General features: G+C 45.8%; 1 protein-coding gene across 1 annotated transcript in view; it reads left to right on the forward strand.

Moving 5' to 3' along the window:
* LOC134355403 (G1/S-specific cyclin-D2-like) overlaps positions 1–21,751 on the forward strand; it is a 46,663-nt gene extending 24,912 nt beyond the window's left edge. Inside the window, exon 5 of the mRNA XM_063065227.1 lies at positions 15,120–21,751. Within this exon, the coding sequence (XP_062921297.1) occupies positions 15,120–15,272 (153 nt within the window). The 3' untranslated portion in view covers positions 15,273–21,751. The remainder of the gene's footprint in view (positions 1–15,119) is intronic.
* The last annotated feature ends 4,639 nt before the right edge of the window (positions 21,752–26,390 follow it).

Genomic DNA, 26,390 nt, shown 5'->3' on the forward strand with positions numbered 1-26,390 from the left:
ATTTGAATGCATTTTGCACAAGTCTGTGTGTGTACAAATGCATGGAAAAACTTACTTGCAGCAGAATCACAGGCATAGAGCATCAGAAACAATATTTACAAGAAAATCATAAATTCGTCAGAATCGGGTTTAATAAGGCATCCGTTAGTCTTGCAAGACCATGGATCTGCGCCTGGAAAGTCTTCACTCTCCAGGGCACAGGCCTGGGCAAGGTTGTATGGAAGACCGGCAGTTGCCCATGCTGCAAGTCTCCCCTCGATGTTGTCCAAGGGAAGGGCACTAGGGCCGATACAGCTTGGCACCAGTGTCGTTGCAGAGCAATGTGTGGTTAAGTGCCTTGCTTAAGGACACAACACGCTGCCTTGTCTGGGGCTCGAACTCACGACCTTCAGGTCGCTAGTCGAATGCCTTAACCACTTGGCCACCTGCCCACTAGGGTTAATATCACCAGCATATATCATGAAATTTGTTGTATTGCAAAACTGAGTAATAAAACTTGGTTGGCACGGTAGTGTAGCTGTTAGTGTTAACACTATTATTAACTATTACAGTGCCAGCAACTTGGGTTCAATTCCCACCACTGCCTGCAAGGAGTTTGTATATTCTCTCCTTGACTACGTGGGTTTCCTCCGAGTGCTCTGGTTTCCTCCCACATTCCAAAGAAGTACAGGTTAGGAGGTTACTTGGTCACGTGGGTCTAATTGGCGTGGGCTCATTGGGTTGGAAGGATCTGTTACTGTGCTGTATCTCTTAAATAAAGAGAGAGTTGAAAGCTGTTGACCCTCTCCATCACCGATTTCCCAATATGGTGCACTTCCATGGTCCCTTCCTCTTCCTGAAATTGGTAATCAGCTCTTCAGTTTTGCCTGTGTTCAGGTGGAATTTAAGTGAGGGCTCATGCGAGTTGGGGGGCCAAGTGCGTGGGTGTCGATTGTCCTATTGGGGACTTGTTCCCGATTGTGGTCAGTGCTGTGAGTGCTTACTGTCAGCGCACATCCGCTATTATTTACGCTCAGCGGCCGCTTGGTTAGGTACACCTGTGCACCTGCCCATTAATATCTAATCAACCAATCATGTGGCAGCATCTCAACGCTTAAAAGCTTGCTGACATGGTCAAGAGGTTCAGTTGCTGTTCAAACCAGACAGAGTGGGAAAGAAATATAATCAAAGTGACCTCTGACCGTAGGATGATTGTCGGCACCAGATGAGGTGGTTTGAGTATCTCAGAAACTGCTGATCTCCTGGGATGTTCACGCACAGCGGAGAATGGTGCGAAAAAGACAAGAAAATTATCCAGTGAACGGCAGTTCTGTGGTGAGGACGCCTTGTTAACGAGAGGTCAGAGGAGAATGGCCTGACTGGTTCAAGCTGACAGTAACTCAAATAACCACGCATCACACAACAGTGGCGTGCAGAGGATCACCTCCGAACACACCACACGTTGAACCTCGCCGATGGACTACGTCGGCAGGAGACCGTGGACGTACACTCAGGAGGTACCAAATAAAGTGATCACTGAGGGTATATTCTGTAAACCTCTGAAGATCGTTTAATTGTCTATCTCTTCTGTCTCTGTTCTTAATTTGAATTTAAAAAACAGCAGTGGACGTTAGGAGGGGAGGGGGTGGAATTGGAAAGCAGTAACACAGGCTATTTGAGAGTATAGTTTCCTGTATCTCCTTTGATCGTGGTAATTGGAACCAATTATAATGCAGCAACCCCCCGAAGGCTCTTGTTCTGCTATTCATCCTGAAGGAGAAAGATCGGGATGGGTTTACCTCGAGAGTATTGTTCTTGCTCTTTCATCTCTCTCTCCGTCGAGCACTCAATACCACTCAAGCCGTGCTGTTACCTGCGCTGCGGCGAGCTGAAAGTTTCTGTTCTCTTCACCCCCCCCCTTTCAGAAAGTTGTTCTCTTTTGGCTTCTCAGCTGCTTCCCTCCTGGACAGCTGTTGAAGATTAGGAGAGAAAGCTTTCTCTCTTTGAGGGATGTGCCCGGGCATTGTGAAGCCAAGAACCTGAAGCAAATGGTGCACAATGGATGGCAGTGGGTGAATGAAATCTGGCTCCGTCTAAAGTTACGGGACGCGGACAAAACCAGCCACTTAGATGTTTGTGTGTGCTGGCTCGTGGGGCAGTCTGCTTGAAAAGGGAACAGATGGAAGGTTGCGTTCTTAGTGATATCTGGTGGTAAAGATCAGCTTTTTTTTAAACTTTTCGCATTCTTTCTCTCCCCCTCCAGCACGAAAGTCACAGATTTTTCTAAAAACATGACTATTAGGATGTCAGTACTGAACACAGATCTTGAGGGTGTGAATATGTTCTCTGTTGAGAGTTCCTTTCTTCACTCCCCCCCCCCCGCAACACCATTTCAGTTATTAAGTTTTTTTTCACACCAAGGTAAATTTCCTGTGGTGGATCTTTACTGCGTTTTATAGGAGCACCACCGAGACTGTCCTGACAAGTTGCATCTCCATCTGGAATGATAGCAGTCGAGCATTGGGCTGGTGGTCCCTCGACAGGACTGTGAGAATGGCTGAGAGGATCGTAGGGGTCTCGGGGACATTTATCAGGAGCGCTGCGCACGCAGGACCCTTGATATTATCGAGAATCCATCCATTCAGCGTCCTCTGACCTTCCACCATCAGGCAAGAGACTCATGCATAAAGACAAGAATGGTCAGGATGGGAAGCAAACACGAGGAAATCTGCAGATGCTGGAAATTCAAGCAACACGCATAAAAAAAAGTTGCTGGTGAACGCAGCGGGCCAGGCAGCATCTATAGGAAGAGGCACAGTCAACACTTCGGGCCGAGACCCTTCGTCAGAAGTAGGATGGGAAACAGTTGCTTCCCTCAGGCCTTTAGGCTTCTGAACTCCCTCTCTTTGTATTCGAAGCGTCACCAGTTAATCTATCTGTATCTTACAATAGTTAATTTATGCACTTTATTTGTGTAATCCATCTGTAGATTTCATCCTTACTTTCATAAGTTATGTGTATTCTGTGTACTACAGTGCTTTATACCCTGGTTCGGAGAAACGTCTCATTTGACAGTATACATGTATATCGTTAAATGACAACAGACTTCAACAGTGCTGACTGAAACAGTATCCTCTGTGTCACTGCCCCCATTGATAAATGGGGCAGGTTCAGTTAAGAGATGAAGTGTGCTCTCGTAAAGTAGTGAGGGGCTTGATGAAGCTGGCCCTTTAATGCCAGTAGCAAGGAGTTTCAGTTTAGGTGTTGGCTTGAAGTAGTGAATTGGTTCGATTGTATAACATTTCAGCTGGATAGGTGCTGTCACTTGTATTTCCACCGTGCAGGAGGTGAGAATTCTTAGTAATGACGTAGTGGAGGTTCTATTTTGAGTTTACCACTTCCTCTGCCGTGCAGTTTGAACCTTGAACCATTTATTTCAAATTCCTGGTAAGAATAGATAGCCTTCTCTTTTAAGTTGTCTTACCAATGAGGTAAAGCCTCTTGATTGTCGCATTATGTGATAGTGTAGTACTCCAGCCTAAAAATATACTGGCAACGTTCTTTAATTCTGCTTTCACTTTTTTCCCCTCATGCCATGTCCCTAATCTACCAAATAAGACCATAAGATACAGGAGCAGAATTAGGCCATTTGGCCCATCGAGTTTGCTCCGCCACTTCATCATGGCTGATCCAATTTTCCTCTCGGCCCCAGTCTCCTCCCAGAGCAGCTTTCCACGAAAGGCTTCAGCGTCACAATTGTATTGTGGTACTACTGCATTGCAAAAAGGCTCGGGTCCACAGCCGTGTTGCCTTTCTTAGATTGACTGTGCACGTCCACAAGAAAACAAATCTCGTTGTATAGGGTGACGTATAAGTACTTAAAAGATGAGTCATCCCAGGTTGGAAACGTTTGAAGAGAACATAGATGATAGGAGTATGGTAGGCTATGGTCCCTGTGCAGGTTGATGGGAATAGGCAGTTTAAATGGTCTGGCACATACTAGATGGGCCGAAGGGCCTGTTTCTGTGCTCTACTTTTCTATGATTCTATATGTCAGGAAGTTTGTGGTTCTAGCGACTCACCCACTCACCTTCCTTTCCACTCACCTGATCTCACCTATCACCTGCCAAGCTTCCACCGCCACCACACACACACACACGCTCTCTCTCTCTCTCTCTCCCACCTTCTCATTCTGGTTTCCTCTTCCTTTCCAGTCCTGATGAGAGTCTCGGCCTGAAAGGTCAACTCTTTTCTCCTTTCAGTAGATGGTGCCTGACCCCGCTGAGGTTCTCCAGCATTCTGCGTGAGTGTGCTGTTCTGGATTTCCAGCACCCGCAGAATCTCTTGCTGTTGGATGTACCGACAACTGTTGGGAGTGCGATTTGATTCCCATCCCAGGGTAGGACGAGTTGTCCCCGCCTCTCCCACAGAGCTGGAGGCTGACGCTTAGTCCGAGAACTTCTGGCAAACCAGTTGGAAAATTCAGGTCAGCGGCATCATCAGGAAATAAGCAATTCCAGATCTGACCTGTGCAGAATAAGTCAGAGTATGGAGGTTTTTTGACTGGCTGTGACAAAAGAATAATAATGATAACAACAATAAGAAGGTTGTTTCTGCCTTTTTCTAGCTTCTTCACCCTTCACTTTCAGTCCTGATAAAGGGTCTCGGCCCAAAAGTAGACTGTTTATTCCCCTCGCTAGCTACAGCCTGACCTGCTGAGTTCCTCCTGTATTTTGTGTATGCTACTTTGGTCTTCCAATCGCAGAATCTATTGTGTTTATGAAGTTGCTAAACTACATCTCTTCCCCCCCCCCCCCCCCCGCTCCCAGGACATGGATGTTGCTGGTCCCCAGATAAAGGGATCTTGATCCAATATGTCAGCCTATTTCTCACCACGGATGCTGCCTGACCCACTGTGTAGTTTGTTGCTCCAGGTTCAAGTGCCTCCTGGCTCTTGTATCTCCAACATTAATGGTCCTGAGCAACAGTGGGTGTCAGGAGTTAACCCTAATGATGGTTCTTGCATTGCATATAGACCAGACCAGACCAAATATAGCCGGCTTCCTTCACTGACGGTCATTCATTCACCAGTTCTGAGCAAGGGTCCCCGACCTGAAACATCAACTGGTTTCTCTTTCCATAGCTGCTGCATGTCTGGCTAAGTTCTTGAGTGTTTCTGTATTTGTAAACTAGATGCGTCTGTGCCTCATTTCAGTAGTTTCTGTATTATGGTTGCTGTCTTTTTTTAAATCGCAGATTTATTTAATGGTTTGAATTTAAATTCCCCAGGTTTTGAACTCGCCATGCTCTTGCTGCGGCCCAGTCTACTTTTCCTGTCACTGCACTTGAACAAGGTCACAGGAAATTCTCCAAGGGAGACTGAAGTTGTAGGGAGCACTCACTATGCCACTCAAAAGTTCCTTATCGAGTCAAAGAACACTACAGTCAGAAACAGGCCCTGCACTCTCCATACCCCTCCCATCCATGTACCTTTCCAAACTTCTCTTAAATATTGAAATTGAACCTGCATCCTCCATGTCGTCTGGCAGCTTGTTCCATTTTCTCACCACCCTTTAACTAAAGAAGCACCTCCTCAGTTTCCCCTTAATTATTTCATCTTTCACCCTTAACCTCTGACCTCTAGTTCTTGTCTTGCCCAACTTTCCTGCTTGCATGAAATTTAAGGGATCATTTTAATTAAAATAATCCTTCATTTAATTTTGCAGCGTGCTAATTATCGCGCTTGTCCCTGTGTGGTGCCCAAAACTGCAGTCAGCCAAACACACACCTCCTGTTGGGAAGGTGTTCAATCGGAAAGTTGTGCTTTCTACAAAGGAGTTTGCTGTTTTCTTTGCATTGTTGGTATTGAGAGCTGTAACAGTTTATATAACAGTATAGCACTTTTGCCAACCTTTTAACCTACTCCAAAATTAATGTAACCAACGTTCCTTCTGAGCTGTGTGCTTGTGCGTGCGCAGACATCTTATGCTACTAGCGCGCAAAGGAATTTGACCTGCGCTCGAAAGGCTCTACCTTGTTGGCGTATTAGATATACTTCATGATCGTACACCATCACGTTTCCTTTTCCGATTTCTAATGCAGTGTTGGCAATGTGGAGTTAGCGATGATTTGTCTGCAGATGTTAGAACTGGTTTATTTATATTGTTTTAAATTGAAGGAATTATTGATTCATTATATCAAGTTCCAAAGAAGCAAAGGGTGTGAAATGCTTTTAATTGTCCCTAATGTATCATCAGCTCTCTATTTATGTATCATCTTTGACAGGCACGTGGGTGATAGGAAAATTGGGGCCTATGTGGGAAGGAAGGAATAGATTGATCTTAGAGTAGATTAAAGGGTCGATATTGTGCTGACTACGGCTGGATGGTGGTATAGTGGTATCAGCACCGGACTTCAAGGCAGATCGTCCTGAGTTCAAACCCAGCCGGGTCCCAACCTGGGCAGCAGCAGTATCTGCGCAGAAGAAAGGCCTGGCAGTCTTCTATGGTTCATGAGGTCCATGAGACCGAGGGGCTGGTACAGTGCTGTGGTGTATCAGCCTCTACTGGGGTACATTCCATGCAACCACCACTCTCTAATTTAAAAAAAACTTGCCTCTGACATCCAATACTTTCCTCCAGTCTTCTTAAAATCAGAGCTCCTTGTATTAGCCATTTCCGCACTGAGAAAGTGTTGCTGGTAGTCTGTCTGTGCCTCTTATCGTGTACTCTCTCTCTCAAAGAGAAAAGCCCTAGCTTGCTCAACCTAAGATATGCTCTCTAATCAATTTCCGTCCTGGTAAATCTCCTCTGCACCCTCTCCAAAGATTGCATATTCTTCCTATAATGAGGTGACCGGAACTGAACACGAGTTCCTACGGATTTGACAGCCGGGCTGAAGTTTACTGGTGCGTTCTTCCTCCAGAAACTGGAAAGGCCATTTAGCCCATTTGAGTCTAGGCTGGCTCGCAGGGTAACCCCTGTTTCCCACTAATTGTTCTACGCAACACAGTCCCCTCCTCTCTTACCCCCCCCCCACGTTCTCATCAGCTCTCACCAGATTCTGACACATGTCCACAACTGGGGGCAATTTACCACGACAAAGTAACCCACCACGCGGCACGTCTCTGGGATGTGGTAGGAAACTGGAAGTGCACGCGGCGTCGGGAAAACGTCAGGCAGCGCGGAGGTCAGGCTTGCAAATCGACGCAGGGAGGTTGGTCCCGATTGAGGATCTCGCCAGCTGGTTGTCTGTGTCGTAGGTGCCGCCCGACCTGCTGGGTTCCTCCAGCATTTTGTGTGTGTGTGCGCGCGCCGCGCAGGAAGGTCAGTGTGGGTTCGGTTTCACAAGCTCTGCAAGTCCCGCGGTAGGGGTGTCAGCTAGATCTTTGTGCTGGGCTTGAAGCTGAAATCTGCTTGGCAAGTGAGTGCGGGAGCCATTTGTAATGGGCTTACTTGTCCAAGGTGGAGATGGGAACTCTGGATTGGAAGGACCCTTTCCACAGGTTTTAAGGAAGGACGTGCAGCTGTGATTTTTGTGATGGGTGGGATTTTAGTCACAAGGAAGAGATACAAAAATGACTCGCGGATGTTCCCTGGACTGGAAGGCTTGTGTTGTATGGAGATGCTGGGTAGACTGTAACTGCTTCCCCTGGAACAAAGAAGGGGTGACCTTGCAAAGGGTTTAAAAAGTCATGAAGTGTATACAGTGGCATGCAAAAGTTTGGGCACCCCTGGTCAAAGTTTCTGTTACTGTGAATACCTAAGCAAGTAAAATATGAACTGATTTCCAAAAGGTATAAAGTTAAAGATGACACATTTCATTAATATTTTAAGCAAGAAAACTTTTTTTTATTTCCAAGAAGTTCTAATCAAAAGGTTCAAAGGAACGTCTAAACAAGCCTGATGTATTTTGGAAACAAGTCCTGTGGACTGATGAAGTTAAAATAGAATTTTTTGGCCACAGTGAGCAAAGGTATATTTGGAGAAAAATGGGTGTAGAATTTCATGAAAAGAACCCCTCTCCAACTGTTAAGCACGAGGGTGGATCGATCATGCTTTGGGCTTGTGTTGCAGCCAGTGGCACTGGGAACATTTACTGGTAGAGGGAAGAGTGAATTCAATTAAATACCAGCAAATTCTGGAAGCAAACATCACACCGTCTATTAAAAAAACGGAAGATGAAAAGAGGATGGCTTCTACAACAGGATAATCCTAAACACACCTCAAAATCCGCAGTGGACTACCTCAAGAGTCACATTCCCCTGACCTAAACATCATCGAGAATCTGTGCATAGACCTCAAAAGAGCAGTGCATGCAAGATGGCCCAAGAACCTCACAGAACTAGAAGCCTTTTGCAAGGAAGAATGGGTGAAAATCCCCCAAACAAGAATTGAACGACTCTTAGCAAGACGGGTGACCCCAGCCATTATCAATACTCTTCAGAGGTTGCCTGGCATCATCAGTGGTCACATAACCAGGACTTGTGATATGCACTGGCTGCTCATATGTCCATCCGTCACCTGATCAGGGCGGCCAAGTGGGTACCACACCTCGCCCAAGGGTGACCTACAGGCTAGCGGAGGGAAGGAGTGCCTGACACCACCTTCGGTAGAAACCTATCTCCACCCCGCCACCTGTTGCCTATTGTAGGGGAGTTCCAAACTAAAGATCACTGGGTTAAGGTGAGAAGGGAAAGACTTAGAAGACCCCAGGGGCAACTTCATCCATACAGCGGTTGGCGGGTATCTGAAAGGAGCTGCTGACAGGAGGGGCAGGGCCAGGTGCAATCAGGTTGAAAAGGTACGTGGATAGGAGAGGTTGAGCGCAGCTCCACGCAGGCCCCTGGCCTCACCGGGACTGGAAATGGGGGCGGGGGGAGGGGGAGAAGGTATGGGGGAGGTGTAGGGGTACTAGGTGATAGGTGGAAGAGGTACAGGGCTGAAGAATGAGGAATCTGATAGGAGAGGAAGGTGGACCATTGCAGAAAGGGAAGTTGGGGGGGAACCAAAGGGAGGTGAGGAGAAGAGAATCTAGACCTGCGGTGAAAAGAGTAGCTCAGTATTGTAGTGGAATTGTAGCTTAATTGTTCTGCAAGCTTTGATTGTCAGGATGTGAGAAAGCTGGTACAGTTCAGTTCCATGAGGTGAATTACATGTACAAAGGAGATGAGTTAACTCGAAAGATTAACATGGTTCAGTGACCATTTCAGCCGCCCACTCACTTGTAATGTTCTGCGTGGTGATGTACAAATGCAGTGATTCGAAGGGAGAGCTGTGAACCGACGCTGGGGAAATTCGGTTAGCTTAGTCATCTTTTCTGGGAATGTGTCTTCGTCGTCGGTGAACTGAGAATTATTTTTTTTTAAACACCCAGCAAAACATCAAGAGATTTTCTTCAAGATGAGGCTTTCTTGCAGCAGCACAAGGAGACCCGACTGAGACGTGTACAGCCGAGCACCTTCACTCTCTGGATAGGAAAGGGAAAGGAGTTTCAGCTCTCCGTTGAGGACCATCTTTACGTGGGGTCATTGGGGTTGTGCCTAGAGAGAGGAACGCCCCCTTTGTGCAGTTACAGACCTGTGTTTGAGTGGCACCCTTGCATCCCGTCACCACTGAACTTGGATGTGTCCAAGACAAAGAAGCAGGCAGGAAAAGTCTTTGCAGACACCACCCACCCTGTAAACTCTCTCTTCCAAGAGCTCCTTTCTCGAAAGGACGTGCTGTCTTTTTAGGTTATTAAAACAAAAACCACGCCATCTTAAAAGTTTCTCCTCTTCTTTCCCCTCCCCCCACCAAAATCCGGGGCGATTAATCTGATCAACCATTCCAGTTAGTCTCTCACCCCTTCCCCATTACCCCTGTCACCGCACTGTAAACACTTTATTGAAAAAAATGGTTTAAAGCATCACACACAAAATACTGGAGGAACTCGGCAGGTCAGACAGCATCTATGGAAGTGAATAAATGGTCCATGTTTCGGGCCAAGACCTTTCTTCAGTACTTGGTATAATACAGTTTACATTGTAAATATGCGCTGGTGTTTATGCACATTTTATTCCAAATCGGTATTTTGACCTCCAACTTTATATCTTTTGTATAATTCTTTATAATTGTTAGATGTGTTTTATTTTGTTGCATGTTACACCTGGACCAACACACCACAGCAAATTCCTAAAACATGTCAACGTACATGGCAAATAAAATTAGTCATTGATCAACGAGAGACAGCAGGGGTCGTAGAGCACTACGGCACAGAAAATGGGCCTTCGGCCCGTCTAGTCCTTGTGTATAAACTGTCTTAAGTAGGAAGGAAAAGGAAGTTTTCGCTTGTTCGGTGTCTCAGCCAAGCACCGCTCCCATGTGGGGCTGTGCCTGGAGAGACCAGCAGCACCTTTGTGCAGTAAAAGAGGGATTGTGCGTTTGTTCAGCGTCCCGTGCGTCCCCTGTCAAGGTATTTCAACACAACTTACAGCTGATAAAACGTTTCCTCTTGTGAAGCAGGGACCGGCTGCACTTTAAGATAATGGCCAAGTAGTTGACTATCAAAGCGGGTCGTTTCCCCCCCCCCCCCCACCGCACTTCCCTTCCTCCTCTCGTCCACTCTTCTCTTCTATCAGATTACTTCCTCTCTGGCCTTTTATCTTCCCCACCCACCTGGCCTCCCATCACCTTCCAGCTATCCTTCCCCTCTCTCCCCCCCCCACCCCCACATTGTTATTGTGACGTCTCCCCCCTTCTTTTCCAGACCCGAAGAAGGGTCTCAGCCTGAAACGTCGACTGTTTATTCCTCTCCACAGAAGCTGCCTGACTGCTGAGTTCCTCCAGCATTTTGTGTGTGTGTGTAGCTCCGAATTTCCAGCATCTGCAGAATTTCTTGTGTCTTAAATTTTTAAAAAAATGAACTTTAATTGTCACACCTACATTGGAACAGACAATGAAATGTGTGCAACACACATAAAAGTTGCTGGTGAATGCAGCAGGCCAGGCAGCATCTCTAGGAAGAGGTACAGTCGACGTTTCGGGCCGAGAGCCGAGACCCTTCGTCAGGACTAACTGAAGGAAGAGCTAGTAAGAGATTTGAAAGTGGGAGAGGGAGGGGGAGATCCGAAATGATAGGAGAAGACAGGAGGGGGAGGGATGGAGCCAAGAGCTGGACAGGTGATTGGCAAAAGGGATATGAGAGGATCAGAAAAGGGGGAGTGGGGAAGCCCAGAGGATGGGCAAGGGGTATAGTGAGAGGGACAGAGGGAGAAAAAGGAGAGAGAGAGAAAGAATGTGTGTATATAAATAAATAACAGATGGGGTACGAGGGGAGGTGGGGCATTAGCGGAAGTTTGAGAAGTCAATGTTTATGCCATCAGGTTGTGAAATGCGTGGTGTGTATTAATGACCAACACGGTGCAATGATTGTACTGGGGGCAGCCGGCACGTGTCACTGTGCTTCTGGCACCAGCGTAACATGTCCACAGCTTACAGACCTGCGCATCTTTGGAACGTGGGATGAACGTGTATGGGTAGCGGCGGGAATGGAACCCCGGATTGCTGGCGCTGCGAAGGAAGCCTTGCGCCTACTGCCGTACTACCGTGCCGAGCTGCAGGGGGAGAGGGGAGGGAACCTAAAACAGGGACCGGAAAGCGCAGGTCAGGCAGCATCTGTGGAGAGAGTAAAACAGTCAGTGCTTTTTTGGGGGGGGGTGTGGCCAGTGACCCTGGTCAGTCCTGGGAGCACAGGGGAGAGAGAGAGTGGTTAAAACCAGAGAGGTGGGGAGGGATGTGTCAATATTTCCCCACTGTTAACCATCCAGTTCACCTCTGAATGGGGGAGGAATGGATTACGGGGCAGTCTGATAGGATTGCCAGCACAGATTCGATGGGTAGAAATGGCCAGGCCACCAGCTCGAATGACTGGCAGCACACTGGATGGGCCGAGTGGCCTGATTCTGTTCCTCTGTCTTTTGGTCTTCTGGTTATCACCACTCTGAAAATTCATACCAGGTTTGTTACCACTGACACATGGCGTGAAATTTGTTACTTTGCAGCAGCAGTACAGTGCAAGGCATTAAAAATTATTGTAAGTAATAACACAAAATAAGTAAATAGTGAAAGAGAAACAGCGAGATAGGGTTCATGGATCATTCTGAAATCTGATTGCAGTGGAGACAAAGCTGTTGTTAAAACGTTGACTGTGTGTCTTCGGGCTCCTGTCTCTCCTCCCTGATGGTAGCAGTGAGAAGGGGGCGTGCTTTGAATGGTGACGGCTCTTAACGATTGATGCCACCTTCTTCAGGAATCGCCTTCTACCTTCAGTCCATGACCAAACCCTTGTAACAGATAGGGTCAATGCTTGAGAATTTGACCAACATGCAAAATGCTAGAGCAGGGGTTACCAATCTTTTTTATGCCATTGACCAAACCATTAACTTCAGCTTGGGAACCCCTGCGCTAGAGGAATTCAGTGGGCCATACAGCATCCACATACAGAAATAAGACGCTCAGCGTTTAGGGTCGAGTCGCTTCATTGGGACAGAAAAGACAGAAGGGAGATAACTGGCGCAAAATGGTGAAGGGAAAGGATGACGTGAAAGCAGGCGGTTGATTGGTGTATCCATATGTGGAAATGATGTAATAACCTTGCAGGTGATAGGTGGAGGTGACAGGACTGGAGAAGATGGAATCTGATAGGAGAGGACAGTGGACCATGGAATAAAGGAGGTGGGGAAGGGAACCAGATGGAGGTGATGGGTAAATGGGGGTTATTTCTCCTTCAGCCCTTTGTCACTTCCACCTATCACCTGCTAGCTTCTGACATAGTGGGGTACCGCAAGGCTCAGTGCTGGGACCCCAGTTGTTTACAATATATATTAATGACTTGGATGAGGGAATTAAATGCAGCATCTCCAAGTTTGCGGATGACACGAAGCTGGGTGGCAGTGTTAGCAGTGAGGAGGGTGCTAAGAGGATGCAGGGTGACTTGGATAGGTTGGGTGAGTGGGCAAACTCATGGCAGATGCAATTTAATGTGGATAAATGTGAAGTTATCCACTTTGGTGGCAAAAATAGGAAAACAGATTATTATCTGAACGGTGGCCGATTAGGAAAAGGGGAGGTGCAACGAGACCTGGGTGTCATTATACACCAGTCATTGAAAGTGGGCGTGCAGGTACAGCAGGCGGTGAAAAAGGCGAACGGTATGCTGGCATTTATAGCGAGAGGATTCGAGTACAGGAGCAGGGAGGTACTACTGCAGTTGTACAAGGCCTTGGTGAGACCACACCTGGAGTATTGTGTGCAGTTTTGGTCCCCTAATCTGAGGAAAGACATCTTTGCCATAGAGGGAGTACAAAGAAGGTTCACCAGATTGATTCCTGGGATGGCAGGTCTTTCATATGAAGAAAGACTGGATGAACTGGGCTTGTACTCGTTGGAATTTAGAAGATTGAGGGGGGATCTGATTGAAACGTATAAGATCCTAAAGGGATTGGACAGGCTAGATGCGGGAAGATTGTTCCCGATGTTGGGGAGGTCCAGAACGAGGGGTCACAGTTTGAGGATAGAGGGGAAGCCTTTTAGGACCGAGATTAGGAAAAACTTCTTCACACAGAGAGTGGTGAATCTGTGGAATTCTCTGCCACAGCAAACTGTTGAGGCCAGTTCATTAGCTATGTTTAAAAGGAAGTTAGATATGGCCCTTGCGGCTACAGGGGTCAGGGGGTATGGAGGGAAGGCTGGGTTCTGAGTTGGATGATCAGCCATGATCATAATAAATGGCGGTGCAGGCTCGAAGGGCCGAATGGCCTACTCCTGCACCTATTTTCTATGTTTCTATGTTTCTATAATTCCCACTTCTTCCCTCCCCGCTTACCTGGATCCACACATCACTTGCTGTTCCCCCCCCCCTCAAGCTTTGGAAACCGGCTATCTCCCTTCTTTCTTTCCAGTCCAAACTGGCAAGTGTTGATTTCCCTCTGATGCTGCCTGACAGGCTGAGTTACTTAAGCATTTTGTGGGAGTTTTATTTTTCTCTCCCACCCCCATTGCATTTATCTGTACGCGACCTCATCTATTTCCACGACTGTCTCCGTTGCACCTGTTCCCCCAATGAGGTTTTCCTTTCCAGGAGGTCAGAGGTGACTTGCTGCTTCACAGAACAGGGTCCCCCCCCCCAACCGCTGCTGCTACCCTCGCCCCCATCTCCTCCATTTCCCAAACAGCCGCGTGCACCCCATCTTCCTGCCACCTTAACAATACCAGAGTTCCTCTTCTCCTTACCCACCACCCCACGAGCCTCCATCATTCTCTGCAACGTCCAGCCACCCACAGAGGGGTCCTACCACCAATCATATCTATCTTCTCCCCGCCCACCATCTCTCTACTCTCCGCAGGGATCGCTCCCTCCGTGATTCCCTTATCCATCCGTCCCTCCCGGCACTTAACCCTGCAAGCGACCTAAACGCTACACCTGCCCATTCACCTCCTCCCGAAACAGTCCTTCCAGGTGAGGCAACACTTCACCTGCCAATCTGCTGGGGGTCGTCCATATTGTGTCCAGTGCTCCCGATGAAACCTCCTCTGCATTGGTGAGACCCCTCGTAAATCGGGAGACCACTTCGTCGAGCACCTCCGCTCCACCCGCCACAAGCGGAACCTCCTGGTGTGCAAACATTTGAATTTCCGTTCCCGTTCTGCCATGTCAGTCCACGGCCCCCTCTTGTACAACGATGAGGCCACCCTCAGGGTGGAGGAGCAGCAACTTATATTCACTTAGGTAGCCCCCCGTCCGTCCTGATGGCATGAATATTGATTTTCCCTTCCTCTCTCCTTCTTCTATCCCCCACTCTGGCCTCTTACCTATCACCTGTCCCTGAGCCCCTGCCTTCCCTTTCTCCTCTGGTTCGCTTTCCCCTCCTCCCCAGCCCTTTCTCACCCACGTGGCTTCACCTCTCACCTTCCCCCTTGCCCCAACCTTTCTATTCCGGTGTCTCCCCCGCCCCTCCAGTGCTGAAGGAGGGTCTCGGGCTGAAACATTTGTTCATTTCTGTAGATGTTGCCTGAGCTGAGTTTTGTGGGCGTTGTTCTGGATTTCCGGCATCCTCGGACTTTGCTTGCGTTTGTTAATCTTGTTGCTGTTGTTTCTACCAGGACTGTCTCAAGGCTTGCCAGGAACAGATCGAAGCTGCCCTCACGGAGAGCCTAAAGCAGTCTCAACAGCAGCAAGGCCGAACCATGTCAAAGACTGTGCACAAGCCAGACCTCACCAGCACTCCGACAGACGTAAGAGATGTCAACCTGTGACCACCTTGGGCAGCTTTGATTTCAGAAAAGAAATGCAGCTTAGCTTTTTTTTAGTACGTCAATATATGCGACCAAGATTCTCTCTCTTTCTTTGATTCAATTGGGGCGGAAACATCGATGAAGACTCGAGACTTGAAGGAAGATTGTGGAAACAGAAATGTAGCATGGATAATCATCTTACGAACACTTGCATCTTGTGACTGTGCGATGTTTCTATTGAAGGGAGCTGGAATGTGATTGGTAGCAAATCTAGTACTGAATCCAGCCACCCACTTTGTGTGATGGGTGTGTTGGAATATCGTGTTTTCCCCCCACCCCCCCTCAACACCTTCCTAAGAGCGATGTAGCCGATTCATCTTTTACTGTAACCTTCCTGTTAACTATGTTGCCCGTCTCGCTTTCAGCTAACTTCCAAGAGCTACTGAAAGATTATCTCCTCAAACGTTTGCAGAAGTTTGCTTTACAATTTAAAAAAATAAGGATGTAAGCCTTGCAAAAAAAAAGAATATTATAAGTACAATTAATAGGGACATTCATTTAACGAGCACATGACTGCCTTTGATCTGATTCCCTGCGTGCTTAAATCAGTATTCGTAGCTTGCTTAATGGAGGTGTTCTTGTAAGTGGGCGATTCTAATGTTAAGATGTCCCAGTTAGTAGACCTCAACTGTTTTGCACAGTGGTATACAAGGATATAACTCTGTAATATATAGATTAGTTTTGCTACTTGGTTTGAAGGAGGGATGGTAAACCTCTCAAATAAGGCTTGTTAAATTGTGATGTACCAATTTGTAGACATCAATGTTGTTTTGCACAATGATATACAAGGTTCTAATTGTATATAATATTTAAGAAGGCAGTAACAAATAGTGGGAAACCAAAAGGAAAAGAACTGTAGGGGTAACCTGGAATATAAATTACTAGATTTTCAGACTGCTATGACCCCAATTTAAAAAACTATATATACACAGGTGTAATGGAGTACTGATATTTCCGGATAATAGAATGTGTGCTTTGTGCTTGTGCAGTATATTTAATGGTTTTCCCCAAGTTCCTGTCTATAAGGAAGCCTTGTATTGGAGTGCATTGGGGAAAGTCCAATGTAGTCTTTATAATAAGCACAGTTATTGTAATGACTACAGTGGATTCTGTCTTGTTGGGGGTGGGGTGGCATTGGCACTCATTTCATTGAGACTGGCACTTGTCCTGGGTTGCTTACAGGCCGTCTTCTGTAAGCCTGTGCGGAAGTGAGCAGTCGCCACTGCGCCAGGCCTGCCCGAGTAGAACGAGACAGGAGTGACCCATCACTTGTGCACGGTAACATTGCAGAGAATTCTTTGGTTGGGACAGGGCCTTGTATATCCAGTGGCTTCCCACTGGAAAGAAAGCGGGAAATGAGGAGCGTAAGGCATTGCAGGATGTAGCAGGGTGTGGGTGCACGTATAGTCCAGAACTCAAAGCCAGGGTAGTCTTCAAAACAGAAGCCGCAGCCACTTTAGAACAGAGGGCAGCACGGGCTCACCATGTCTGTGCTGACCACAGTGCCAATCTATTGTACCCTGCCTGTACGTGGTCTGTGAACCTCCATTTCTTGCCTGTCCACGTGACTGGTTTAAAAGCCTCCATAAAACATTCCTGCTGTTTCTATTCCCTGGCAGTGTGTTCCACTCCCTTTTACCACTGATCTCCCTCTCGCCTTAAACCAGTGCCTTCTAGCATTGGACAACTACAGTCAGGGGGTGGACAGTGATTCCGCCTGTCATCTCATAAACTTCCGTCCAGTCTCCCCTCAGCCACCAGTGCTCCCAATTTTGTCCAACCTCTCCATGTGGATAATACTCGCCAAACCAGTCGGCTGTGAGGGGAGCTTCTGAAGATATATGAACCAGCTGGATTTAAACAACATGGAGATTGGGATTGGGGGGGGCACAACGCAGTGCCCAAAGATTGTATAGCTGGAACAATTAAGGTGCTTGTCATTTTTGCTTTCTTGTGCTGAAATATATTGGTCAGTTCCTTCCCAGATGAAACCCACCCCCATCCCCAACTTTTGAGTTTTGCATTGAGGGGATTCCTTCTCCAGGAACTTCTCACTTTTCATCATGATTATTGTTAATTTATAGGCCGGAGCTCCTGAGTATTAACTTCAAGCTTGTCAGAAAAGCTTTGCTTTGTGTCTGCATCACAAAGCCTAATCTTCTTGGCTACTTAGAAATAAAAAGTAATTTTTGTTTTTTTTTAAAGTTTTTGTTTTCAGAAGTCATAGAAAGAAAGAACCAGTGATAATGTCACTGGTAGAGTAGAAATTGGGCCTTCAGTTCCACAGCATGGATCCCTGACAGGAGAAAATTTGTAGATGCTGGAAATCCAGAGACACACACACAGAATGCTGGAGGAACTCAGCAGGTCAGGCAGCGTCTAAGGAGAGGAATAAACAGTCGACATTTCAGGCCGAGACCCTTCTTCAGGACTCGGCCCCGAAATGTCAACTGTTTACTCTTTTCCATAGATGCTGCCTGGCCTGCTGGGTTCCTCCAGCATTTTATTTTGCGTGTGTGACGTGGACCTCTCCCTGGTATTTAACAGAACAAAGAGAACTCCTGAAGTCCTGCAAAGCCTGTGAACTGAACTTGTTTGTAAGTGCTGATCAATATCCAAGTACGGCTGTTCCGCACAACCTGGTTGCCTTGGATTTTTAACAAAACCGTTGACTCTTTCCACAACTGTCCTAAGAATTCCTTACAGTTCTGTTTTATGAAAGGTCTTCTCATGATCTGCTGTTTCCTCTCTACTAATGATTCAGAACGAGTGATCTCATATGCTAAGGGAACATAAGAGGACAGGAACAGAACCATTAGGTTACAGGTTCCATTAAAACAAATATCAAGTCTCCAAACAACATCAGAGCAAAATTCCTGGTGAATCTCTTCCGCACCTTTGTCATGGACAGGAGTCTATTTTAAAACAAGTCTGTAATATTTGACCCCTGATCAGAACTTGGGTGCAGTTTTTGTTTTTAATCTTCTAGACCAGGGGTTCCCAATGTTTTACAGACCATGAACCTCTTACCAGTGACCAAGGGGTCTGTGGCCAACGGGTTGGGAGCCCCTGCTCTCTATACAGTGATTGGTATTTTAAAATACACTTGTTCTTAGATGGATTTAATTCAGAGTAACACACACACACACACACACAATGGTGGAACTCAGCAGATCAGGCAGCCTCTATGGAGAGGAATAAACAGTTCACATCTCAAGCTGAGGCCCTGCTCAAACATTGACTGTTCACTCCTCTCCAAAGATGCTGCCTGACCCGCTGAGTTCCTCCAGCATTTTGTGCGTGTTGCTCTGGATTTCCAGTATTTGCAGAATCTCTTACGTTTTGGATTTTAATTGAAGCCTTCTTCGCCATCTGCTTTTATTTAAGATGCCTCTATGGATAAAGTTTGAGTGCTTCTTACTAGCTTCAGAAGAAGTTTATAGGTAGCACTAAACACTGGTGTGAATGTTGGGCCCAGGACTTAGTAATTTTCACTTGCAGTTCCTTTGAATTTTGCATTGACTGGAAACTGATTTTCCTTGTTCCGTTCCCCACCCGTTTTCCAGAAATATTTCCTGCACTGAGCATGGAACGTCAGATTTCTTCATAAGTGAATGAAAGCAGGCAATAATGTGTACATTGCTTTTACTTTCCAAGCACTGCATTAATAATTGATTATTACTCTTACCTAGTAACAGAGACTTGCTTGACTGTTCCAAAGTACTGCAGGAATTTCCGAACAAGGGATATGCAGGGATTAGTTTTTGAGGTGGAAGGGTGCTGAGATTTTGCGATGCAAATTGCAACTCATGGGATTGTAAGAAAATTGGTTTGTATAAAGAAATAATACTTAGCGATATAAACCAGGTGGGAACTTACAGGTGCTAAACATGACAGTAGACGTTTTGTTTCATTTATTGTAAAAGAATTAATAATTCTAAACTTAATCTGATAAACCAGCTTGTTGAGTAACTTGCTTTTTTTTTTGATCCCGCACTCTATGCAGGGAGTTAGTTTTGGTCCTTAAATAGTTTTTGACTTGTGTTGTACTACGGCCGCCATTAAGAAATTAATTTTATTTTAAAGTGCATTGTTTCTCCCACTGGTGAAACCTTTGAAGGGGCATTTGATTCTTCAGTGGAGCACAGTACTAGCAGGGATAACGAGCCTGTTCTTTCCAATGTGATACATTGCAAACAGTATCGTAGATTCCCGTTACACGTGTGTACACATTTACTTTATACTTTAACCCACAGCGCTAAATTAGCAGACACTTCAGCTGAAACTACTTTATGGTTCAGAACTTCATGTTGAAAATACTGCAGATTTAATCCTTGATACTGTTGAGGCACGAAGCTCTTTTCATCCATTGAGTCTTCCAGTGTCAACAAAGCAGCAGGCAGGGGGTTCATCTCCTGAGGACGTGCTGTTGAGAGTGGACCTTTGCGCCAGCCAACGGGATTGCCCTACTGACGGGGATTGACAGAGCAAACATTTCCGTGTAGTGACACAGAATTCTTCCGCAGACAGCAAAAAGTATGTTCTCCCCGTTACCAAAGTTCTCTTAGATGCTGAAATCTAATCCGCAAGCACTACTTCCACTGGCAGCTCGTTCCGCACGCTCACCACCCTCTTGGGTCAAGATGTTTTCCCTTAAGTATTTCACCTTTCACCCTTAACCTAACAGCTCCAGGTCTAATCTCACCCAACCTTAGTGGAACAAGCCTGCTTGCATTTATCATGTCTGTAGTCCCTGCACATTGTCCTGTATGGCATGTACATAAGTTTTTTTTAAAAATCCTGGAGAGGAGGTCAAGAAAATGATGGAAGATCTCCATATCTTCTCTGGTGAGGCTCTCTTAATCTCTAAGCCAAAGGTACAGAACCTTCAGAGGGAAGCAGTTAATATATTAGTTGCATCACACGGTGTGAATGAACAATTCTTCTCTATTTCCTGGGGACAACCCGGCGGCTCCACAAGTCAAAAAATGAAAAACCCTTTCCATTTCTCCTTATCACAGTGCTTTTAGTAAGTTTTATCTGCTGATGTGCTCATAACAATATCATTTCTCATAAAAGACTGTTGCTTTCAAGAAAAGTGGAGTCTCATTTTTTAAGAAAATGGCTGTAAATGGTACATAAATTAGTCAGCCAGTGTGAACTCTGGTTCTCGAGGTTGATGCCTGTATTGAACTTTGTTGCTGTTATTGCGTATGGTAAAGGAATAGTTTTTTGTTGTTTTTTTTTCTGCTGCTAAAAGGGGCCAATGTTTTACATTCTATTTTCCTTGAATTGTTTATTGGAAGTTGCTGCTATTTTTATTTTCATAGGTAGATTTGCGCATGGAATGCATCTGGTTAACTATTAAGGGCAAGGCTTTCAACTTGAGTTGGCCATGGTAGTGGGCAGTCTTTCATCTAACTCCGCAGGTTCCCATCCTGGGGTTCATGGACTCAGCGAATCGTGGGGGTCCACAGCGTTAAAAAAAACCCTGGTCTAACCTGTTGGAAAACCCTCAGATATTGAATATTGCAGTGGACTTCCACTGAGAGGAGAGGGGAAACAACTTTGGCCTGAAATAATCCTGGGTACAAACTATTAAAAGCACTCATATTTACATATGATAATGAGTACCGAGTACTAAACACAGCATGACCTTCACATCCAGACACCACTCTGGAACATGTTCAATGAATTTTGTCTCAGTCTTAGTTTTGATGAAAAGAAATATAATGTTTTTGCTGCTTACGTTTGTTATAAATAAAATGGGGCTTAGAATTTATGACAACGTTGATGTACTCCAATTCCTCTAAATTTAACTTTGCTCTGCTTTATTTCTGTGTGTAGCTACTTCACGTACAAGTCTCAGGTAATTATACACTTACACGCCATTTCTGCTTTGGGTTTTAAGATCACCTTTAGTGTCTAGTTTGTAGTTCTTGAGGTGAAGTTTGATGTAAGTGCTGTCGATGGGCAATAAATCACCTGACTTTGCCCCAGGTGCAAGTTGACTGTCTTCAGTATCTGTCTGTTTTGCCTTTTGGTGTTTTACTAAGCATTAAACGTTTTGGAGTTCAGACTATGAGGTATCCTGAACCTCAACACAAAATTTGTTCCCTATGCTTTTCTGTTGAAACGTTACAAATCTTTGCGGACACACAGATAGCTGGAGTAACTCACTGGGTCAGGCAGCATCCTGGGAAGAAGGGGAGATGAGATCTTGTCCAGTCCGGATTTGAGGATCTTGGCCCAAAACGTTGACTGTTCGTTTCCCTCCACAGAGGCCGCCCAACCCGTGAGTTCCTCCAGCATCATGCATGTGTTGGTCCAGGTTCCCAGCATCTGCAGTCTGGTGTCAGAATTTCTGCAGAAATTTAATGGGTGTGGCTCTGGGCGTGTAAAAGTCAGGGCAGGGTGTGATGAGTAGCTTAAAAGTGGGCCTGACGAGTAGCTTAAAAGTGGGCGTGACGTGACACACTTCACCAGTGCTCAGATTGTTCTCAGCACTCCAGTTACATGTTTAACTTTAATCATCCAGTCTTTTCACTGTTCTGTCCATAAGCCAAGAGATTTGATTTATTGGCAGTGTGGTCAGACTTAATTTCTGAAGCCCATAACTTTGATTTTCGAGCTGAGCGTTTTTTTAAAAACTCCACTACGTAATGCTATGTGGGAAAATGCAGCATATACTGGTGACCTGGGTGTGTGTTACACAGATAAAGATGCAGTTTGCACACCCTTGACAGAAACACACCACCCGTTTCAGAACTTAGCCATGTAGACCTGGATCTTCAAAGACCCATGATCAGTTATTCAGAGGTGGGGGGTGGGGGGGAAGGGTTGGAAGAAATCTTGATAATATAGTGAGTGTCCCTGCCCAGTTGCTGCTCTCGTGTGTTATTATACGGTGAGATCTCTTCCCACATTAAAAACACGCTGTCGACACTTGTAGCTGAGCCTTAGACAGAGCAAATTGCAAATGATAGACCAGGGAATGGCTGACAACAGAAAAACCAGTTCTCAGATTAGCTCCACCAAGACTAACTGAAGCAAAGTAGGATGTATTGTAAGGTTGGTGTTACCAGTCCAGGTTAACTTACAAAAGCAATGAAAGTAAGTGATATATATTCTGGTTGTTTTATGAAGTACTAAATTGAATTATTGTAATGAATTTTAAATAAACATTTACTTTATTTCATTTTCATGAAGAGGGCTTCTTTACCTGCAGTTCGTACCTGGTTTTATTGTATTTTTAATAACAACACTGTCAGTCAGTGCGGTATGGAGACATCTGACTACAAGTAACTGCACAGCCAAGGCAACTGTTAAACTAAAACAAACTGCAGCATCTTCTCCCAGCAAAAGCAGGATTATTTCTTTTCGGAAAAGTGCGGGATATTTTATGCACAGGGTTATGAAGAAGTCTGTGGTTCATGGGAGTTTGGCCATCTAATAGATTGATAACCCTCTCTGTTGCATACAAAAAACTACGGCCATGTTCTGATATCAACACGCTTCTAAGGCGTCCATTAGGGGTGTAACAGGAAGTTTTGAGCCTTGACAATGACTCTGATTCTTTGTGAAAAGACTGCTGCCAACTATAAAAAAGTAACTTTCATTTTCCACTTCTTGTAAAACATCCTTGCTTATCTTTTTCAAGAAACCACGTGTTCCTGTGTGGCAGTAAAGAAACACAGGGGGTCTTAAGGTGTATTCGGAGGTAACTGCAGATTTTATGCTTTGTAAATCAGTAGGTAGAATTCCATTCCTTTATCGATGCACAGAGGTGGTTGTCTCACCTGTGCGTCAGTTCCACCCACAGAGTTCTCAGGCTGCAGTGTTGCCAAGAGGCATTACACTTACTGCAGAGTGTGGGGCCCAGGGTTTTATCAGTGCCCTCCTATCCATTGCTCTCAATCATTCCTCTGCCCACTGTTTCTGGTATTGAGTCATTGAAATGTCAACTTACCAATTACCAGCTCTGACTGGAGACTACCCATCAGCAGGAAAGGTGCCAGGAGTGTTTCCAGTTATATAGCAGAATTAATTAGAATAGATAACTTAATGCTGGAAATACTCAGTAGGTCAGGCAGTGTCTGTGTGGAGAGAGAGAGAGAACTAATTTCAGATTTGGTAACTTCCACATGAAATTTTAACTGACCTGACAATCTCCAGTTGTCTAAATTTTTTAATTTGGATTTTCTGTATTCAGTTTTGCTTTTCAGCTAATACTAGAAACAATCTTCTCGTATTGGCTCGTAGAAACAATCTTCTTAAAATATAGATAGATATACTTTATTAATCCTGAGGGAAATTTGGTTTTGTTACATTCGCACCAGCCAAGAACAGAGCATAAATATAGCAATGCAAAAGAACCCCAACAATCAAACACCAAAATGCAAACTATGCCAGATGGAAAATAAGTCCAGGACCAGTCTATTGGCTCAGGGTGTCTGACCCTCCACAGGAGGAGCTGCAAGTTCAATGGCCACAGGCAGGAACGACCTCCCGTGCCGCCAAGTGTTGTATCACGGTGGAATGTGACCGAAGTCCCACAATAAAAAGTTCAATATCCAGTCTGCAAACACGTTCCTCGATCATAATATACCCATTCATTGTTAGCCAGAACAGTAAGCACCCAACTCCTTTACGCTTAACGCTCTCAGTGCACTTCCGGTCAGCCGGAACGGTATTACCCACCGAACTCCTCTTCTCCAAAAGTCTCTGTTGTCTCGACCCGGTCCCCTTTCCTTGGCTTTGTGAAATGGGGGGAAAAAGTGTTAGGATGTTAGCAGACTCTGCTGAAAATAAAGATTTTGGTACAGAGGAATTGTGGAAAAAAAATAACTTTGGAGGGCTCAAATTACTGCATTGCTTTTATTAAAGGCCATTTTAATCCAAGTACTGATAGAAGTGGTTAAGGCATTGGACTAGCGATCTGAAGGTCGTGGGTTGGAGCCTCGGCTGGGACAACGTGCGTGTCCTTGAGCAAGGCACTTAACCACACACTGCTCCAGTCCACCCAGCTGAGAATGCATACTGGCAAAATGCTGGGGGTTAACCTCGTGATAGACTGGCGTCCTATCTGGGGGGGAGTCTCGTACTCTCAGTCGCTTCACACCACGGAAACTGATATAAGCACCGGCCTGATGAGCCTATAAGGCTCGGGACAGACTTTAACTTAACTCTAACTAACTGATAAAATAATAGCCACAGCATCTCAACGGCTTGTTGTGATGCAGAAGTCCTGGGGCACGACAGTGTTGTGGTTAGCTCAACGCTTTGCGGTACAGGCAACCCGGGTTCAATTCCCACCGCTGCCTGTAAGGAATTTGTACGTTCTCCCCGTGACTGCTAGGGTTTCCTCTGGGTGCTCTGGTCTCCTCCCACAGTCCAAAGACCTACCGGTTGGTCATTGTAAATTGTCCCGTGATTAGGCCGGGATTGAATCGGGGGATTGTTGGGTGGCGAGGCTTAAAAGGCTGGTAGCGCCTGCTCCACTCTATATCCCAATAAATGAAGTGCGAAGCTTAATTGAATTTGAATAGGTGGCCCTATTGTAATCTAAGTTTGCAGTGGTGGCCACTGGGCGAGATGGGGGAAAGGGAGGACGTGTTGGGCAGTCGTATCTCGCCACACCAGCTCTGATGAGCTTTGCTCAATGGGTTTTAATATCTTATCTGCCACTCCATTCAATCTCCTCTCAACCTGCCACAAAAGAACCCTGTTAGCTGATTATAAAGAGAGCAATTTTGGTGCTGATGATAAAGAATTTTAAGATGAACTACTACTGTGTTTGCCTTTTCGTCTGAGGAGCTACTTCACAGTGAGGGCTGCCACGGTTTGCTATTACAACTCAGGGCTTTCCGGAGTTCGATCCCAGCGACGTTTGTACGTTCCCTCCGAGTGACAGCAGGGGTTTCCTCTGGGTGCTCCAGTTCACCTCCACCCGCCCCCCCCCCAACAGTCCAAAAATGTACCGGTCAGTCGGTCACTGTAAATTGTCCTGCGAATAGGCTGGTGTTAAATAGGTGGATTGCTGGGCCCAGAAGGGCCTGTTCCGCATTGTATCTGTAGATAAATTACTAAATAAATAAACATATAAGGGTAAGCCAAGGGACTTGACTGTTCCAGAGGTTGTTAATTAGAAAATGTTCTGTGATCTTAAGTAGGGCGGAAGGGTTAACAATCCATTGACAGTCTTGACAAGATTGTGGACCTGAGGACCCAGGCTTCCTCCTTCGTAGAAACCTACAGCACATTACAGGCCCTTTGGCCTACAATGTTTTGCCGACCATGTAACCTACTGTGGAAACTGCCTAGAATTTCCCTACCGCACAGCCCTCTATTTTTCTAAACTCCATGTACCTATCTAAGAGTCTCTTAAATGACCCTATTGTTTCCACCTCCACCACCGTCGCTGGCAGTACATTCCAGACACCCACCCTCTCTGCCCCTAGCTAACGATGCCTCCACCACTACAGACACACACTCACACTCCCCCATCCCCCACCCATCACTCTGGACTCTAGGCCACTGTGTACCTGTGGTATTGGCACAAAAACTTTAAAAGATTTACAAGTAGCAACCGTCCCAGAATATGGTCAGGATCTGTGTGCCTGATTGGCAAATCTGCTCCGTAATGTACACAAAATGCTGGAGGAACTCAGCGGATCAGGCAGCATCTGTGGAGAGGAATGAAGAGTGGAAGTTTCCAACGGTTCCATCAGGACCCCAGCCCCAGCCCTGCCTGACCTGCTGAGTTCCTCCAGCATTTTGTGTGTGCTACGCTGGATTTCCAGTGTCTGCAGAATCTCTAGATTAAGCTGTTTAAAGAGAAAAGTACAGACTACAAACTCTGTATTACACAGGCAGCTGATGGTCATTAAAACTGATGAGCCTCTAAGCAGTGAGAGGACACATTGCCCTATAATATCAGCTCGTTTTCAGCATGAGTAGGGAAATCCTCAATGCATTCCTCTGCAGTCGGATTCCTATTGGACAGCTGGATTTGGATCCTCGTTAGATTGACATTGTGATTTTAAACCTTCTGTACAGTTAGTTTTTACACATCACCTT

Source organism: Mobula hypostoma, chromosome 13, assembly GCF_963921235.1.
Source record: "Mobula hypostoma chromosome 13, sMobHyp1.1, whole genome shotgun sequence".
Taxonomy (NCBI): domain Eukaryota; kingdom Metazoa; phylum Chordata; class Chondrichthyes; order Myliobatiformes; family Myliobatidae; genus Mobula; species Mobula hypostoma.